The following is an 18,907-nucleotide window of genomic DNA, read 5'->3' as shown; positions in this document are numbered from 1 at the left end:
TAGATATTGTGCCTTGAGTAGTGAGAGGATCCCAGTGGGTGACAAGGTATTCGGGGTTTGAGTTCATGTGTGTGTGAGCAGGCTGATGCTGTTGGCAGCAGAGGGTAGGGGTTTGAAGTTTTCATAGATAGATAACTTGTTGTGGAAGAAGTCCACCAGGGTGTTACACAGTTCGTGGGAGGGGGTGATGTTGTTCCCAGTGGCTTTGGGGTTGGAGAACTCCTTCAAGATGGTGAAGAGTGCCTTGATGCAGTTTGCACTGGCATCCATGCAGTCTGGGAGGACATTTTTCTTAGTTTCTTTCAGTAGATGGTGGTACTGGTTAAGTGCTGTCTTGAAAGTGGTATGTTCTCCTATCTCTTTGATGGTGCTCCACTTTCTATTTCCCAGCAGTTGTGTTTGGTGGATTTTAGCTCTGTGGTGAACCATCTGGCTCTTCTTGTTGGTCCTTTATGTTTGGGTGACCCACTGGGAGAAGTACTTCACAGCCTGTTCTGGGTTGGGTGTTGGGTCTAAGAGGTAGGAGTTGAGAGCATTGTTCAACTGGTCTTCAGATATTTGTTTCCAGTTTCTGTGCATGGAGCTGGGAGCCTGGTAACAGTGTTGGTAGCTCCTGACACAGTGAAGTGGATGCTGTGGTGGTCAGTCAAGGTGAACTATGAGACATGGTTATACTTGACTGTCGCTGAATGTGAAAATGGGGTCGAGCATGTGTCCTGTGATGTGGATGGGGTTTGGTGACAAGTTGTTTAAGGCCAGTGATGCTTTCCATGAGCTCAGTTGTGTTGGTGTTGCTGGGGGCATCGAGGTGGAAGTTAAGGTCTCCTAGGAAGATGTAGTGCTCGGAGTTGATGGCGATAAAGGCAATGAGGTTGGGGATGGTGTTGCAGAAACTGGGTTGTGGTCCTGGTGGTCTGCAGGTGAGGTTGCCTCTGATGGTGATTTTCCCATCTGTGTGTATTTGGAAGTTGAGATACTCCATTATCGGGGTTGAGATGTCTGGGGCAGTCGTGCAGCAGATGTTGTCCTTGTAGATGATGACAATTCCTCCTCTGTCTTTGTTGTAGCCTTCGGGGATGGCGATGTTGATGTCCAGCATGTAGACAGAGTTCAGCCAGGCCTGAGTATGGAAGATCACGTACGGGGTGAGAGATGAGATCCTATCCCAGATCTCTGTGGCATTTTTGCTGAGCGATCGTGTGTTGAGAAGAATGCAATTGGGGTTGTTCTGTGACTGTCCTGGTTGGTGTGGTGGCCGCAGTCATGTTACCACCCCTCAGAGAACTCCAATGGTGCCCCATACAAAAACATGCTCAATTGAAACTCCTCTCTCACACGTACAAAGCACTACACGACAATGACCCCGCATACCTCACACATTTCCACCAACCCACCAGACACCTCCGCACAACCAGACTTTCACTCGCACACATACCATGAATACACAGTAGAAGAGCAGGAAGTTGCTCATTTTGTTATATCTAACTGAAAGCATAGCACAACCTCCCACAGCACATCAGGGCCTCCTCATTGCTTCTTGAGTTCTGCAAGAATCGGAAGATCTGTCTGTTCAAATAACCACAAGGGAGTTCTCCAACTACCCTCCTGATAATCAGCGCCTGGATACCCCATAAGGTGATTACTGTGCTATACATATTGACATATAATAGCATAGCCTTCTTAGCAGGAGGATACTTCTCAGGGAACAGAGGTAAAGTGCATTTGAGAGGGAAGCCTTTGCTGTGGTCTAGGCATTGAAGCAACTGATTCCATACTTGTTTGGGACTCGTTTGTGAGTTTTGAAAGACTACAGACCCCTCAGATGGCTAATTCAGATGAGTGGTGAGAATCCTAAACAGTTGAAGTGGTTCATCTCCCTACAGGGTATGAACTTTAGGGTGGTACATCTTCCTGCCGTTCGAATGCTGATTGTCTTTCCAGATTCTTTAACCTTAGTGATGAGAACTTTCAAGAGGGTCTGTAGTTCTCCTTGCTTTCACCTGGGCGGACACATATTAGGCTTGACATCAATGGTGTCTTTCCCTGAAGTGTTTGCCTACACCCCTTCTGTTAGAAATGGGATTGCTGGTTGGCTAAGGCTTGCGTCAAAGCCAGGCAGAAACCACCATTCTAGTCAGGGCAAGGGAGATACACGCCAAGATAACCCCTGCTCACCCCCTTGGTAGCTTGGCACGAGCAGTCAGGCTTATCCCAGAGGCAATGTGTAAAGCATTTGCGCCACACACACACAGAAGCGACACACTAGGCACACCACAAAAAGGAACTCCACACAACGTTATATATAAAAATAGCCTTTGTATTACCATAAACACATTAGATCATAATCACACAGATACACTGTGCCAACTGGCACTGGGCAGTATTTACAGGGGATTATTTACACATGACAGGGCCACGTGGGCCACTGCCAAAATCAGGCAGGAACACACTACGCAATACTAATCACCTTAGGCATATATCACGCAGGTAAACCTAAACTCTGTAGTATAAACTATAGTAGGCAAAACAACCTCCTAACCATAAAACACATTTAGAGGTATCACAGGCATAAAGGCATTGCACATTACGCACAAATCACATTAGGCAATTATCAGCATACACACAGGAGGCAATCACCTTGCGCCAAAATTACATTAGGTCCTGACCCCTGGCCAACTGGCCTTTCAGGGGGCTCAAATGCCCGATGTCCAGTTTGTCCGGGCTGGCTGCGCACGCAGCCAAAAGAAGAGTGCGCAAGAGGGGCCTAAACATAGCAGCTGTCCACTACCTGCTGGGCAGCTGCGAGGTAGTGAAAAATTCTGGAAGGGCTCTCAGTGCCCTTGAAACAAATTGCGCCAATAGCACTATACAACTTGCCTCAGGTATGCCACTACAGTCTGTAGTGGAGTTTTAAACTGCTATTTCAATTTGGCAAAATATACTTTTGCAGGGCCTATGCCTTGCTTTTCAATATATATATAACTACTAAGTTAGGCCCTAAAGGTCGATTGGACAGGTTGCATTATGGTAAAAAAAGTAGGACATGCGGGATTAAGTTTTACATGTCCTGGTACTGAAAAGTGCCATAATTAGTTTTCACTGCTGTAAGACCATTCTCTTCCAATGGATAACATTGGGTTACCTTATTACTTTCCAAAATGTACTAACTTTTAATTGGGAGCTGGTAGAAATGCCATGTTGAAAACTCAAATGAATTGTAATTTAAAATCCTTGTTAATGTTAAAGCCTAATTTTAGATCTCAATTTAAAAAATGCCACATTTTGAAAGTCTATAAAAAATGGTAAACCCAATCTACCCTTGTAGGCTTGGGCAATAAATCAATCAAAGTAAAGAGTGTCTGGAAGGGATTTCACTTATTCTGAGAATATTTTTTGTTCCAAATTATTTGTGAGTCAGTTAAGTGCAATCAGACTCCTAGGTGTCCAGCTGGACAACCAAAGCAAATGTAGTTATTTTCTGTTTTGATAACTACATTTGCTTTGGTTGTCCCTTGTAGACACTCTTTACTTTGATTGACATTTTGAAAGTTGGCATTTTCTTACCCAACCATCTGTGCCTTCTGCCATTATCCTGGCTTGAAGGAGAACAGAGCCATCTTGCTGTACCTAGGACCACCAGAAATTACTCCAAGGGATAGTTGGCTGGACTCCTGTGTGAGCTACAGTGGCATAACAAGCTCTTTCGGCATTGAATCCTTCACCTGGCCTCTGCTGCAGTAAGTTCTAGCCCACAATGTTGTGCCACCAGGTCCTGGACCCTTGGAAGTGGTGTTAGAAGTGCTGCTCCTGTCAAACCGTAAAACTTGGGACTTAGAACATTTTTCACCAAGAAGTTCCTTGAGAACCAACAAAATACTCTGGCCTACCTGCAAACCGATCTGTTCAGGGTGCATCGTCGGACACCCTGACTTCGCTGTAGCTCCGGCTACATTTTTCTCCGCAGCAGCAAATCATGTTTAGTGGGACCTCTCAGAGAAGTCTTGTTGAGCCCTCAGCAGCTACCGCTGCAGCTTTGTCCCACCGGAGAATTTTCATTTCCATAATAAGTGACATGGTCCAAAGCTAAAGTATCTTCACTGCGACCTCGCCCAGCCGCTCACCAATGACAATGCCTCCTTTTCAGACACCACCTGCTGCCTTGCCCCACTGAACTCTACCTTTCTCAGGAACTTTTCCTCAAAATATCATCTAAGTCTAAAGTTGGGACAGGATCCAATACACCTTGCGTTTCCACCGTCAGCCTTAACTAGATACCTGGGATTGTGCTTTGATATTTTAGGTGCTGTTTTGCAATAAACACTTTAAAACCGCTGGGCCTACTGAATAGATGTACTTTGTTTTGATATCCTTTTATTTATTAAAATGTTCTCTATTTTTTAAATCAGTTTGGGAATTTTCCTGTTTTGTGTTTTTTGCTTTATTACTGTTTGTTTCCTGCATAAATACTTTACACGATGCCTCTAAATTAGTCTTGACTGCTTTTGTGCCAAGCTACCCCAGGGTTGAGCACAGGTTAATTTAGTGCTTTAACTGGTTCGCCCTGACAAAGATTGTGGTTGTTACTTGAGTAGCGTTTCCACCTCCCTCAACCAATATCCCAATTTCGCCATGCACCGAAATGACACCCAAATCCTGCAATCTACTAACCTGTATTCCCACATCTCCCCCAGTACCCATCCATCCACCTTCCAACTCTTCTAAAATCCAGCAATCCTTCCTCCTTTTTTACCTCCCACATCCTCCCTTATTCATTCCCTTCCTCCCTTCTGTCCTCCAGTAGTAGTGCAGATCTTCTGAAGTTAATGTTGACGCTTCATTTGAGCTGTACTAGCGCTTCTCCAAGACAATAAATACAACCAACGCTCTGCATCTGTCTTTTGAGTGTGAAATTACTCCTGACGCACAGTTTACTTATACAGGTGGTAAAGGCCATAGAAGATGGATTCCGCCTGCCTGCTCCAATGAACTGCCCGACGCCTCTCCACCAGTTAATGCTGGACTGCTGGCAGAAGGATCGCAATGAAAGACCGAAGTTTTCACACATTCATAATATCCTAAGCAAACTGGTCCAGACGCCGGACGGTACAAAATCTGCCACTTCTACTTGCACTAGGTAACCTCTTTGATCTTCGAAATGCATTGGAAATCGTGTTTTTCTTTGCGTGTTAACATTTATGTGTTCACCTGTGGTTCTGCCTAATTATAGTTCTCCTTATTCTAGAAGGTTTTGAATGACAAAATGTAGTATGTTGAAAGCATTACATTCAATAGGAGTCGAGGAGACTAGGGCTCTTGTTATGAGTGGCCCTTTAATCATCCCGGTGCCTGTGCCCCTACGGAGTTACTATTATCAGGGGGACTGGTGAGCCATCGGGGGTTTACAAGTGGAATCCTCGGGGATCTCTGAGAAATGAGCAACTACCTGGGAGACGGAAATTCGTGTCTTAATTCTCCACTAGTTTCTCATGTGCCACCTGGTTGTCACAGAGAGATTTCGAATTTACGCCTGTTTTCAGCAGCGGAACTCTACGAGTCAAAATAAACACGTGTGGCAATGGCTGTTACCGGCCTTTCAGAATCAAGAGGCCACTCGTAATAATGGCCTAACTGTGATTTGACCATACAAATGCAAACATCACCAAGAAGTACTTACACTACCCCCCTCAGTAGAATTAACTGCTGTTTCCATATAGCACCCCCATGCAAAGATGCTAGAGAGAGGACCAGGCCCGGTTCTAGCGGGTGGGCCGGGTGGGCCCGGCCCACCCAAAGATGAACCTGGCCCACCCAAACAGGAGCCTTGGCCCTCGCAGTGAGGGCTTGAAGGCAGGCGCAACGCGCAGGTCGTGTGCGTCAGCCCGGGGAGACAGCTTCCCGGGCGCACACACACACAGACAGTTTAAGATTATCGCAGCCACACCAAAGTACTTAACAGGTCTTTAAAAAACCATTAACATGTTAATTAGGCTTTGTTTACTTTTTTCACCCCTTCATCTCTGCATGGTGAAAGGGGACAAATCCTCTATGCAGCGCAGCGGAAAAGTGGTCTGTTTATTCCTAGTCACCCCCTGACCCCTGCAGCTGCTTATCACATAAGGCTGTGACACAAAATATAACTAATGGAGTAGGTAAGAGAATGTGTTACAAAAAAAAATCTTTTTAAAATCTGCACAGGCCCAGCAGGACGCATACTTCGTATGTGCTTCATTTAAACAGTTTTTATCATTTCATCATAGCCGATGCTGGTCAACAATAAAACAATACAAAATGGCAATGTCCAGATAAAGTTGGTGATTAATGATCCTGCTTTAGAGCAATCGTTTGTCTGTTAGTATTTTTTTAATGCAGACGCACTGTATTTTATGTGGATAGCTCAGTGGGTTACTGCCTTTGTCACAGAGATCCTTGTGTTACTTCAGAAGTTACAATCCTAACAAAAGGCAGTGAACAATGAACTGCCACCAAAGAGCTGCAAACAAACATGAATGGTATAATTAGAACTTCGCTTTTTTTGTTTTGTGATATAGTTAGAACTTCCCTAGTCTTTTCATTATTCTAATGTTGCTAAAATGAGTATGTTTGGGCAGATATACATTTTTATCAGTAAAGCTGACCCCCATGGAATACTCTTTAAATCCTAAGGTTGTGTTTCCCCAGACCAAACCCTCTTAAAATATACTACACCAGAATGGATGACCTATGATTCCTACACCTTGTAATCCTCATTGGCTTATGTGACATTCCCTGTAGACTGATTTACATACCTGCATGATTCATTGTCTCTGTAAGTGTGTGCGTGGTGTAAAGTACTGACACACACTACATTGATATGAGCAGCGTTATACAACAAATTAAATGCATATGAGAGAGGGGATACGTAAACATGAGGGGCGCTGGTGGAGGGTGCCAGTGAGGGAATCCGAGGAGGAGGTAGTGGGAGGGGCTATGGAGCGATGAGGGGCACTGTTGGAGGATGACAATGAGGGAATCAGAGGAAGAGGTCATGGGGTGGAGGGGGAAGCTAGGGAGAGATGAGGGGCACTGGTAGAGGGTGGTAGTGAGGGAGTCTAAGGAGGAGGTCATGAGGGGGATGGGCTACAGAGAGATGAGGGGCGCTGGTGGAGGGTGGCAGTGAGGGAATCCGAAGAGGAGGTCATGGGGTGGAGGGGGAGCTAGGGAGAGATGAGGGGCACCGGTGGATAGTGGTATTGAGGGAGTCTGATGAGGAGGTCATGAGGGGGAGGGGCTACAGAGAGACGAGGGGCACTGGGGGAGGGTGGCAGTGAGGGAATCCGAGGAGGAGGTCATAAAGGGGAGGGGCTATGGGCAGATGAGGGGCACTTGTGGCGTGTGGAAGTGAGGGAATCCGAGGAAGAGGTCAATAGGGGGGCATGGACGGATGAGGTACACTGTTGGAAGGTGGTAGTAAAGGTATTTATGAAGAAAGAGGTTTTTGGTGCAGCGCCCAAAAAGACTTTTGCATCAGCGCTGAAGCCAGCCCTGTCATGGCCTTTCTGTTTTTGTTTATTTAATTAGCAGTCGGGCCATATGGGCCACTGTGGAACATACTTTAAAGTGCGTGCTAATTATATTTATTGCTCTATTCAATGTTTTAAGTATGAAGGTGATTTTACTAATGTTTTTACCGGGAGATGGTGCCTGACATGGAGCGGGGCCCAAGGTCATCTTTGAGATACGGTGCACTGCAGAGGAATAGTGGCTAATCAAGCTTGTAAGGGAGTGCGTTGAAGAGTCCGTGGTCAGGTGGAGGTAGTATTGAAGAGGGATTCTCCCTGAAGGCTCACACAGAGGGAGCCCGAGAAGTGTCACTTGCCTGATACTCCCACCTCAGAAACCTCCTCTTCCCATCAAAGGAACATTACATAGAAAAAACACTTTTTGTGAGTGATAACATTAAAAAGAGATTTGGAAAAGAGTGAGTTTTACTGGGCCTTGTAAGACTAAGAAGAGGTAAAGGAGGGCCCTGAAGCAGGTCTGCCTAGACATATATGCGACAAATCGAGCCCGCCGTGGCCCACCCAAATGAGTCCTTGGCCCACCCAATTAAAAATTCCTGGAGCCGGGCCTGGAGAGGACCTTGGAAGAAGAACCGTATGAGCGAGAGTCCCGCCATGCAGTTCGGCGGTCCTTGTGAATAGACTGATAAGTGGTTGCAAATAGGGGTGTGAAAAATGTGCATAGTTACTTGCGCGCAAAATATGCAAAAATTCAGCAAAATGACACAAAATTACACGCAATATCATAAATGCATATCCATCACTTAGTGCGAAATGCATCCTTGTATCGATTTTTGCTGCAATGACGCAATGAAGCACGGAAATCGACAGCTGCTCACGTTTTGTTGTTCCTACGCATTCCTGTAAATGTTTACAGTGAATGGCGCGTAATACTGTCATTTTGTAAATTTCACATAACAAGTGTAACGTAAAATTCCCCAAATCAGGCACATTTCCCAGCATAAGTACATTTCGGCCACGCCTAATTTTAGTGGGAAAAGAGTGCAAGCCAGCAATGGTAATTTTAAAGGGATAGTAAAGGATGGGGGACAAAATGCCAATCACAAGGTTAAATCTTTGAGAAGCGTTTTTCTTGAACGTGATTCAAATTTCTGATAATGAAAAATTGATCTGAGAATCTCTAAACGGAGGTCGTATTGATATTTTTATTAAAAGCATTTGCAGAGACTGTAGCTCTTGTTAGATATAGTGTTGTATGGTGCATTTTAAAGGTTCACTGTAATTGCATATGAGCTTGATATGATTGATGACTTTCTTAAGACACATACATTGAACATTTGGAAAACGCAGAGAAATACCACAGATGTTCAACAGGTGATTTCTTTACACCTTCCAGGGTCGTACTGGGACAGTAAATAGGCCTGGGCATCAAAATGAAAATGGCCATCATTAGCGAATCTGATAGCTAAAAGGTGGCCACATTCTTCAATAGGGGCAGTTTTGAACTTCTAAATGTACGCCGTATTGGTGTTTTGCACATCGTGGGAGACTGAATGCATTTACACTTGCTGAATGCAGTGTTTCTGGTAATATCAGGGAAATAAACAGTACAACCCACTCATCAAACTTATGCACTTCTGATTTTGCATACCAGGACAGCTTTTTCACGAGATGGTCTCCTTCTTCGCAATGACATTTCAAAATAGGCTTGATAGCGGTCTCCAGTGTCAATGTACATTGCACATTTCCGAAGTGAAAATGAGATGTGATTAACTGTGATTATCTTCTTTGTTAGAATATCTTCTATCTTATTGTTGATGTAGTACCTCCAAGATAGGATGAAGAGCCCCTAGGGCATATGAGCCATCACATGTATACTACAAATTTCGGGGTGTCTCCAGAGGGCCCTTAAAGCCAGGGGCACCCTTGGATTTGGATTTTCTAAATTGCGATTTCGTATGTATGTGTGCCACATGGCGCACAAGCCAGTTACAGGGGTGCAACAGGGTGTCAAAGTGACACCCTGTCCCCCTTGTAAATTCGGTATTTTTACCGATTCGGTAATTACCGAATCGGTAACTGCCATTGAAACCTATAGGCTTCAAGGACCATAGGAATCAATGGCAAATACCGATTCTGTAATTACAGAATCGGTAAATACCAAATCATACCGATTCGGTATTTGTTACCGAATTTCTACCTACATTTGAATTACTGATTCATGAATACCGAATCGGTAAAATTCGGTATTTATGAATCGGTAATTCACATTTACCTACATCTAGGCCATAGTTATATACATTCCATAAGCGGCATTAGTGTGATGTAAAGTACAGTAACAGAGCAAAGAATACAAAAGGCAGCAGCAAATGAAGTAATAAAAGACTCGCTGCCAAGTACCATAGAGATCCCAAGGCGAACTGAGAGATCAGCGAGGTGAGTGCACAAAGGTCCTTTAACAGTTTAGAGGATCATGGCCACTCTCACTGAAAAGGAGGAAGCTCAGTTCCTTTAAGAATACATCATGGTCAGGGTTTGTTCTGATGGCTGGGTTGATGGAGTTCAATACCTTTAGAGTGTTCCTTGGAGGGTTTGTGTGAGTCTTTTTTAAGGTGGGTTTCAATAAGCAGGGTTTCAGAGGTTCATAGAGATCTGAATTCTTTGGAAATGTTGTGTTTTCTGTTCAGGTTATGCTGAATTCTGCTATCAAGAGTTGTATGCTTGCTGCATGCCAATTTAAAAGGATCACTGGCACCCAAGGGGGCCCATTTAAGGAGGCTGTATGACAGACTAAAGTTTACAATATTGACTGACATGAATATCAGATCAAAAATATAGTTCCAAAACATACTGAGTTCCTATACTTATAATGTAAAATACAAAAATATTGTTAGCAAAAAAAACAAACTAAACAATATTGTCAGAACCTGGTCCAGAAGGCCAAGGGGCAAGCAGGGGCTACTGGGCAAGAACTGTGGGGGTTGAGGTATTTTACTACTGACGTCCCAGCCTAGACCTTCTAAGGATCCTGAGCAACTGGGCAAAGTACCCTTTCAGCACTTGACTCTTGCTCCGAGTAGTACAAGGCTCCCTTTGGGGATTGGGAAAGGTGGATACAGGAGAGTCAGCTCAGGCTCACAACTCAAAATACGGGCAGAAGTAGCAATAAATCACTGACCAGCAAATACTTACTCTTATGACAACAGAAATAATTTACTTCATCACAATCAATGCAAATGGAAATATGACATTCATAAACAACTACACAGTCCCCCTGAGTTTTCTTAGGTGGTTCCCAAGGTCCCACTCCCTACTCGCTCTAGCGATAGTGGTTATTCCCCATTCACTGTAGGTAACATCTAGTTTAAGCCCCACTAATCTTCAAGAGTCCACTCAGACTCTGTATTAAAGTTAAAAGTGTTCCAGCACTGGGGGCATGGTTTGGACAGCCATCATGGTGGGCACAGCCTGACGAGGCTCCGGGCATCCAAGCTGCTAATCTGTTCTAATCCGTATCTAATCGTGCCCAAACAAATCATCCGGACATCATCGGTGGCCGGGGACGAGTGGGTGCCCCGTGGCAAGGCGAAGTGGTGGCCCCCCGTCCAGATCCGGCCGTGACGGATGCAGAGGCAGCGAGGGCTTGGGCCTGCGCAGGGCGTGCGCCTTCCCTGTTCATAGTGCCTGAGACATGACCCAACCTAGAAGGCAGATGAAGGCTGTGCCGGCCCCCAAGGTTGAGGGTGAGGCAGTGCCACAAGGTATTGCTGTGGGGGCAGTGATAATCTGAATCAGGGCCGGATCGGTCCGGGGGGGGGCCTGGGGACCGTTGCCCACTTGCCTGCTGCTGTTGTGGGGTGCCCGAGTGACCGGGGCCTGTGGTGAGCTTCTGCGGGGCCTCCCCATGCTGGTTTGGGCCACCCACACTGGGGATCGCCAATGGTGGGTCTCCAGAGGGGGGGGCTTCAGGATCCATGGCCGGGCCGAGACCTTGATTGTCGGTGGTGCTGAAGCATGGTGCCCCCAGCCTGCTCTGGCCTGAGGACGAGACCATGAGCCTGGCAGGATGTGGGGGCAAGCCAGCCTGAGGCAGAGGACACTGAGACGGGTGAGTCGGGTCCCACCCAGCCCTCCCTTAAATAAAAAATTATTTTGTGCGGGACGATTCAGGCACACCAAGGGGGGCAAATAATTTATATCAAGTTGCCCTCAATGGCTGTGGGACTGGGTGGAGACCAGGACCCCGTGGAATAGATGGATAGGCCGTGTTCGGCCAAGGACACGGTGCAGAAGATTTGCACCCACTGGGCCCAGAACAAAATCCGTTGAGACTCACCTGGGTGGCCTTCCTTGGTGGTCACTGCTGCCCATTTGATTCCTGCCTGCTGGGGCTAAAAAGCAGATAAAGAGAGCATTGGCGCTGAGCAGTTCCGGGGACGGTGGTGTGGATTCACCTGTGGCAGTTAATCCATCCTGGACAGACGGCCCCTGCTGGGGCGCACCATGAGTCAGTGGTCCAGCGAGCTTGATCCCTTTATGGGGTCTGCTTGACTGGCCACCTAGGGCTGCGGAGGCGGCTAAGCAAGGCCTAGTGCGGCTTGTGGCCTGAGGCGCTCAGATTCTGTGAGGCCCAGCCCGTAGCATCAGAGGTGGATGAGATTTGCGGGGCGCCAAAGTTGGTGATCCCTGGATGATTGCCAGGATAGATTGGCCTCTACTCTGACACTGTGTGAGCGGTGGGTCGATACAGCGACTGGGGTGAGTTGTTCCCTCTTCCTTCTGCTGGGATGGGCAAGAATAGACCTGGAGGCTTAGGCCCCAAATATAGTACCCTAGACCAATTCACTACCTCCCCTGAAGGCACCACTGGTGGGGACGCCGGAGGCCCGATCCCAGATAACGCGCCGCTCTGGCAGTGATCACCCAATCCCGGGATGCTCTGGAGGAGCAAATTGGTGCTGTGGGATCCAAGGTGTCATTCCTCCTCCAGGATCTCTGTAAGGCTGTTGATCACTTCACGGAGGCAAAGCCACGGATCTCAATAGTCGAAGACACAGTTACAGCCCTGTAGAAGAAGGTGAATAAGCCTACTGTCGTCACACAGGAACTAGAATCCCGCCTGGAGGATACTGAGGGCCGGTCCTGGCATAACAATTTGCACTTTATTGGCTTACCAGAGGGATGCAAAGGCTCCTCAATGGACCGTTTCCTTACACAATGGCTGAAAACCTGCTTTGTCGTGGAGAGGGCGCATCGAGTGCTGATTAAGAAACCACCCCTGGGAGAGAGACACCGACCAGTTATTGCCAAGTTGTTGAATTATGTGGACCGGGGCGATATCCTCCAATATGCCAGGAATCACAAGGATTAACTACTCTTCGAGTCACGCCACATAATGGTCTTTCCAGACTACACCAGACTGGTACAACAGCAACGCCAGTCTTTCACTGCAGCCAAGCGCAGACTCTGGGACCTCAACATACAATATATACTACTATACCTGGCCTGAATGAAAGTCACATTCAACTCAAAGTCCTACTTCTTCGACACACCAGAGGCTGTCTTCACATGGGCGGACGAAGCGTCGCATCTCAAACCTCATACACCGCTGCCCCTGGGATCAGATTCTTCTCAAGGTTCGCAGCGAAATCGGCAAAAAAGAAACAATTCCAAAAGAAGACATAGATAAAGATTGAATTGGCACTCTCAAGCCCTGGATGAGGAATCATTGTGAGGACAACTCGTCTTCATTTTTCTCTGACCCCTGGCCACGATCGGGTAAACTCTCTCTTGGTAAACTCTAACCGTTTGGAGCACTAAGTAGGCTATCTTCAGTAACTTCCACGCCCCTGGACATCTCTGTCCATGTTTCATGGGAAGTTGGGATATGATTGGACGAGCTCTCCTCGGACCCCCCCCCTCCCCATAGGGGCCCTGGGCTTTCCTCCCCCACGACAGATGCTCCTTGTTGGTGGCAGTATTGGGGTGGGGGTGGGATGGGAAACTGCAAAATTCTTCAGTTGGTATAGTTATAGTTGTCCCATGTACACTAGGGCTACACCGCAACCACATGCACACAGCTAAAGATGATCTCCAAACACATGACATCATACACATGTACTCCCCAGCTTGATTATACTGATTACAGTTTCTTGGAATGCAAGAGGACAGCTTAACAAAATTAAAAGAGGTGCAGTTCTCCGAGAAGCCAAGTGTGGCGGGTCAGACATTCTTCTTCTACAAGTGACCCATCTCCTGGGCAATAAAGCTCCATACTGCACCAGGTTTGGGTACCATACCGTTTACCATTCTGGGTTTGCCAGGGGATCCAGGGGCACGGGTATTCTCATACACTTCCAGGTTCCATTTGTTCTCTGCAAGCACTGGCTAGACCCTGAGGGTCACTAAACCATTATATCAGGAGCACTACAAGGGGAACACGTGAACATCGGCAGGATATATGATCCCCCCATCGGTAATGCTTTTATAGACAGTATTACACTGCTTTGAGGGGAACTCCTGGAGGGCCTGACACTGTTGGGTGGAGATTGAAATGATGTCATGTCACCCCTGGACTGCCTGTGCGAGCTGAGACGCGAACCTCAGACGAGTAGATCCAAATTGCATGTCTTAGCTACTACATTGGGGTGATCCGATGTCTGCCAGGCTTATCATCCTGCTGAGGCAGAGTTTACCTTTTTATGTGTGGCCCACGATTCGCTATCACGCTTAGACTATGTCTTCATGCCACATAACTACATACATAGGATATCACATATCCTATATTTCCCAGGGGACTGTCCGATAACTCTCCTCTCCTTCTCAAACTCTGCATGGGATCTCAAAGGCCCCCCTTCCGGTGGTGGATGTCACCCTGGTATCTCCATGACTCAGTTTATCAAGAGACCCTGGCAGGCCATCTCTGACTATTTCACCTCCAACACCGCCTCGGCCCTGTCCAAAGTCATCCTATGGGAAGCCTGGAAGCCCATGATCCGTGGGTGGACATCAGTTTCAGGGTGTGCAAAAAGCACAAACACATTTCACAACTTGTTGAGTGAGAGAACTGTCAGAGAGCCCTCGAAGCACAACTTGTCCTAGACCCCAGCCTGACCGTACACCGCAATCTACTCCAAGCGCAACAGCACATACACCAATACCTTACGAATAAAGTGCAAGAGATCTGGCTAGCATCACAAAACAGAATTTACAAATGGGGTGATAAGTCCAGCAAAATGCTCATCGGCTGTGCCAGACTGCGAGGTCCCTTGCCGCGGTCCCAACAGTCTGAGATCAGGACAGAGGCCTATGATCCTCTCCAACGGCAGTGGCTCAAGTGTTTGCAGTGTATTACGCCTCACTCTATGTGCAGCGGGAGCAAATATCGAACGCCCTAATAGGATAATTTCTTAGACATACCCCCCAAGAAAATCTCAGACCATACATGAGATCAGCTAGATGCCCCCATTACGGTGGATTAACTCAGTGATGCACATGTTAACATGTGCCCAGGTCAAGCTCCCAGCCCCAATGGTTTCCCAAATACATTTTTCAGTTCCCATATGGCCACGTTGGGCCCTCACCTGCTGGAAGCGCTTCACAGTGCTCCTGAGCAACGCAAGCGCCAAGAAACTAATCAGTGATAGTGCGCTCAATAAATAATTTATTAACATAACATACTGCCCTCCGATTGTCCTATTTCTCAAACCTGACCACCCTCCGGAAGACCCCTTCTCATATTAAACTATTTCCCTTATAAATGTTGAGTCCAAACTCCTGGGTAAGGTACTAGCAGACTGCCTTCATACTTGCATTCAGGAGTTAGTCCACCCCGACCAGTCCTGCTTCATGCCACTTCGGTCCACCAGACACAACATCCGGCGGGTTCATAATGCCTTAGCATAGGCCCCAGATTTAGGCTGCCCCGTCTCCATCCCACTGGCTGATATAGACAAGTTGTTTGACTCTTTAAGTTGGACATACTTATTTCAACTTCTTAAAATCATTAATCTTGGCGCACGATTTATGGCTTAAGTTCAATTACTTTAAACTGACCTCTCAGCCTCAGTCCGTATTGCAGGACATCAGTTGGCCCCCCTTTCCCATAGGCCGTGGCACACGACAGGCTTGTCCCCTGTCCCAGTTATTGTTCACCCTGGCGGTGGAGCCTTTGGCAGCCTGGGTCCAACGCAATCCTCTAATCTGGACTTGAGTGGTCACAAACACAATCTGACAGAATCACATTATATGCAGATGATCTGCTGTTTTTCATGCCCGACCCTGGGTTTTTGGAACCCCTAATCGTTCAGATTATCTGAGTCTTTTGGGAGACTTCAGGCCTATGTACAAATCCCTCCAAACCGGTACTCTTCCAAATATGGCCAGGGACGCAGACCATGGGCCGCACAGCGATTCCAAGTAACAGAGGGGCTTAAATACCTAGTAGTTTGCCCTATAAATTCGTGGACACGTAACATTAATTCACTCCTTACTAGTCTACATGACGAGACCGCAATCTGTTCCCATCTACCGTTATCATTATGTGGGCGATCTGCAATTTTTAAAATGATCTCCCTACCCCTAATACTCTATCGGCTACAAACCTTTCTGTATTGTATCTCCCATGCATGGTTCGTTAAAGTTAACACTATCCTAAATGAGTTCTTGAGGAATGGTGGCGCCATTCATGCGGTGCTACTGCTGTGCACACAATCAACTTATTGCGGGGGCATCATAGCCGCAGATGTCTTCGCTTATTATGAGCCATCCCACCTTTTAACTATTAATGAATGGTGGTATAATTCACCTACAGACCCAGTTTTTGTACTCACATAGTAATGGAGGGCATCCCACTCTTGCAGCTCCTATATTGCTACGCGAATCTGGACTTCCTACCCCCAGCTAGTAAAACAGTAATCCAACTTTGGCGACACATGATCAGAAATATGGGCTGGCAGGGCCGCTTGATGCAGACGACCCCGCTATGGCATGGCACATACCTGCGCCCAGTGGCAGCACTGTCCAGATTTCATAACTGGGACCTGTTAGGTATTTCTACCTTGGAAGATGTCATGCTGGGCACTACTCTTAAATCATTCCAGCAATTACATAAAGACTTCTAGTTGCATCTGACGCATTTTTACATGTACCTCCAACTGAGGCACGCTTTGACGCCTCATCCAATTCAAATATCTTCACTATGTATATTTCACACGCTGCCGCCTTTGGAGGATGGGGGTCATGCAGTCCCCCACATGCCTCAGATGCGGAGAAGCAGCGGGCATTTTCCTACCTACGGTCTGGGGATGCAGTGAATTGCAACCATTTTGACATAAAGTTGCGTACTACTTGAGACAGGTTTTATCGTGGGATCTCCCATTTGACACTAGGTTGTTCCTGCTACATACCACAGAAGGGACAGGCAGGAATCATTGCAAAGAGCATTTGCTTTTCTTGGGCATTACACTTGCAAAATGTGACATCGCCCAAACCTGCAAGGGGACCTCTCCCCCAGCAATAGGTGGGTGGAAAAAGGCGATGGATAGATGCATGGGAGTAGAAATTGCGGTTTTCCAGGCCCGGGGCTGTTCTCAGAAACAGAAAAATGTGATCCTGTTGGGCTACATATCGAGGCATTGATTTACCCCCCTTATCACAATTAGACCCTCTATATGATTTGCATTACACATCTATCTGGTCATTACATTACTCAAGTCATGTAATACTATTGTCCGTGTATACACATATCTACATATCCTGCGATGTGAGGTCAGTGGTAGCCCGCGTCATGTCTGAGTTGATTAGCCTGCTGGTTCCGCAGGTTATTTGGTTGTACGTAACTATTGGTATTTTTGATTTGATGTGTTTTCGTAATATATGCAATAGGCTTCGGCCCCTTATGTACCATGAAAAATTCAATACAATTTGTTTAGAAAAAAAAAGTGTTCCAGCGCTGTAGCACTATCTAGCAAGAAAGTTCCCCGGGGCGGACTGGAATCCTGGACTGAACTGAGTTCCTGTGTGTGCCCCCTGAAGAGGCAGCAGCTGTTTCAGGTGAGTTCCTTGCACATGGCCCTCGTGAGCTCATGCGGCCCTTCTCGAGGTGCGCACACACGGTCGTGCAACCGCAGCTGCCGGAGATTCTTTGCACCTCCTCCTGTCAGGGTAAATCTTTGGTCCTTTGCACAGTGGGAGAGAGTAGTGCGAAGGTCCTGACGATAATCCTTTGGTGACAATACTGACAATTCGCACTTCTTGCTTGTCCCTGTGACCCCAACTGGAATACAGAGTTACTATATATCTACTGCACATGGGCTATGACCCAATCGGCACAGCAGAATCCATCACAGCAGTCTCTTCTGGCATATGGCTCACCGGCTCACCACGGCATACTGGCTACGGCACACTCTGTATGGCTATCTGTTGTGTAGCCCCTCCTGTAATACAGGTTTGCTGGTCCCTCACTGCACACGGCCTCCGGCCCCATCCCCACAGTGATGATTTCAGTTCAGTTTGCAGTCACCCCTCCTGGCATTCAGGTTCACAGACTCCTCCCAGCACACAGTCGATGACCCATTCAGCACAGTGATGTCCATGATTTACTTCACAGTGGCTCTCCTCTGGCATATGAGGGTTGCTGACATTTTCCTGCACATAGTACAGCAGCCATCTCATCACAACTTGCAAAGGAAGTCCTCTGGACAGGATTTACCATTGGACTTCGCTCCATCCAACACTATCCTCTTCCTCACAGGGCACACTGGTCTATGGAAGTAGGCAGGCGCTGGTGCTCGTGCTCCAGGATAAACTGACTTTAGTTTTGCAGTAAAAAGTTAACAAGACACATGTAGCGTATCAGAGAAACGATTCAGCATATGACCACTTACAGTCTATAAAACTACATGATGTCATGACATAGAGCAGCACCAGCTCACTGCTTCTTAATCATAAGCCTAGAGTACTTGACTGAGTCATTTCTCCCCATACTCGACGATGTTTCAGGGGACAACCATAGACCGTTTTCTCTTGTTATGCACACTAAGTCCACTTCCGTCACCATTGTGAGAGTGTAGTGCGTGCAGGGTTTTTTCAGTGAATGGCAATGTTTCATTTGGTGACCATCAGAGTGCACGGTCAGCTTTACTTCCCCCAGAGCCATCAAGGACTCCCAACAATAATATCAAGGGGGAAAGAGGGACTTTCCATCCCAGCACATCAGTTAGTGCAACCACCACTGTGGATAAAAAGATATGAATCGCAGGACACAACCACACCATGTAGTAGAAATTGGCGGGCACAGCTCTACAACGTGGACAAGTGGGTTCAGGGAGGAGGCCTGCTCGGTGTAATCTTGCTGGTGAAAGGTATGTGCCATAAAAGTAATATGTTTGAATCAGGCGCAACCTGGA

At 46.9% G+C, this 18,907-nt stretch overlaps 1 protein-coding gene across 4 annotated transcripts in view; it reads left to right on the top strand.

The window, feature by feature from the left end:
• Positions 1-18,907, top strand: part of EPHA10 (EPH receptor A10) — a 1,640,855-nt gene that overhangs the window by 1,585,527 nt on the left and 36,421 nt on the right. For all 4 annotated transcript variants that reach the window (XM_078681220.1, XM_078681221.1, XM_078681224.1 and 1 more), the window contains one exon: positions 4,941-5,134. In XM_078681220.1, coding sequence (XP_078537346.1) covers positions 4,941-5,134 — 194 coding nt within the window. The remainder of the gene's footprint in view (positions 1-4,940; positions 5,135-18,907) is intronic.

This window comes from Lissotriton helveticus, chromosome 3_1 (assembly GCF_964261635.1).
Source record: "Lissotriton helveticus chromosome 3_1, aLisHel1.1, whole genome shotgun sequence".
Classification (NCBI taxonomy): domain Eukaryota; kingdom Metazoa; phylum Chordata; class Amphibia; order Caudata; family Salamandridae; genus Lissotriton; species Lissotriton helveticus.
This window is presented reverse-complemented; position numbering and strand designations above follow the sequence as displayed.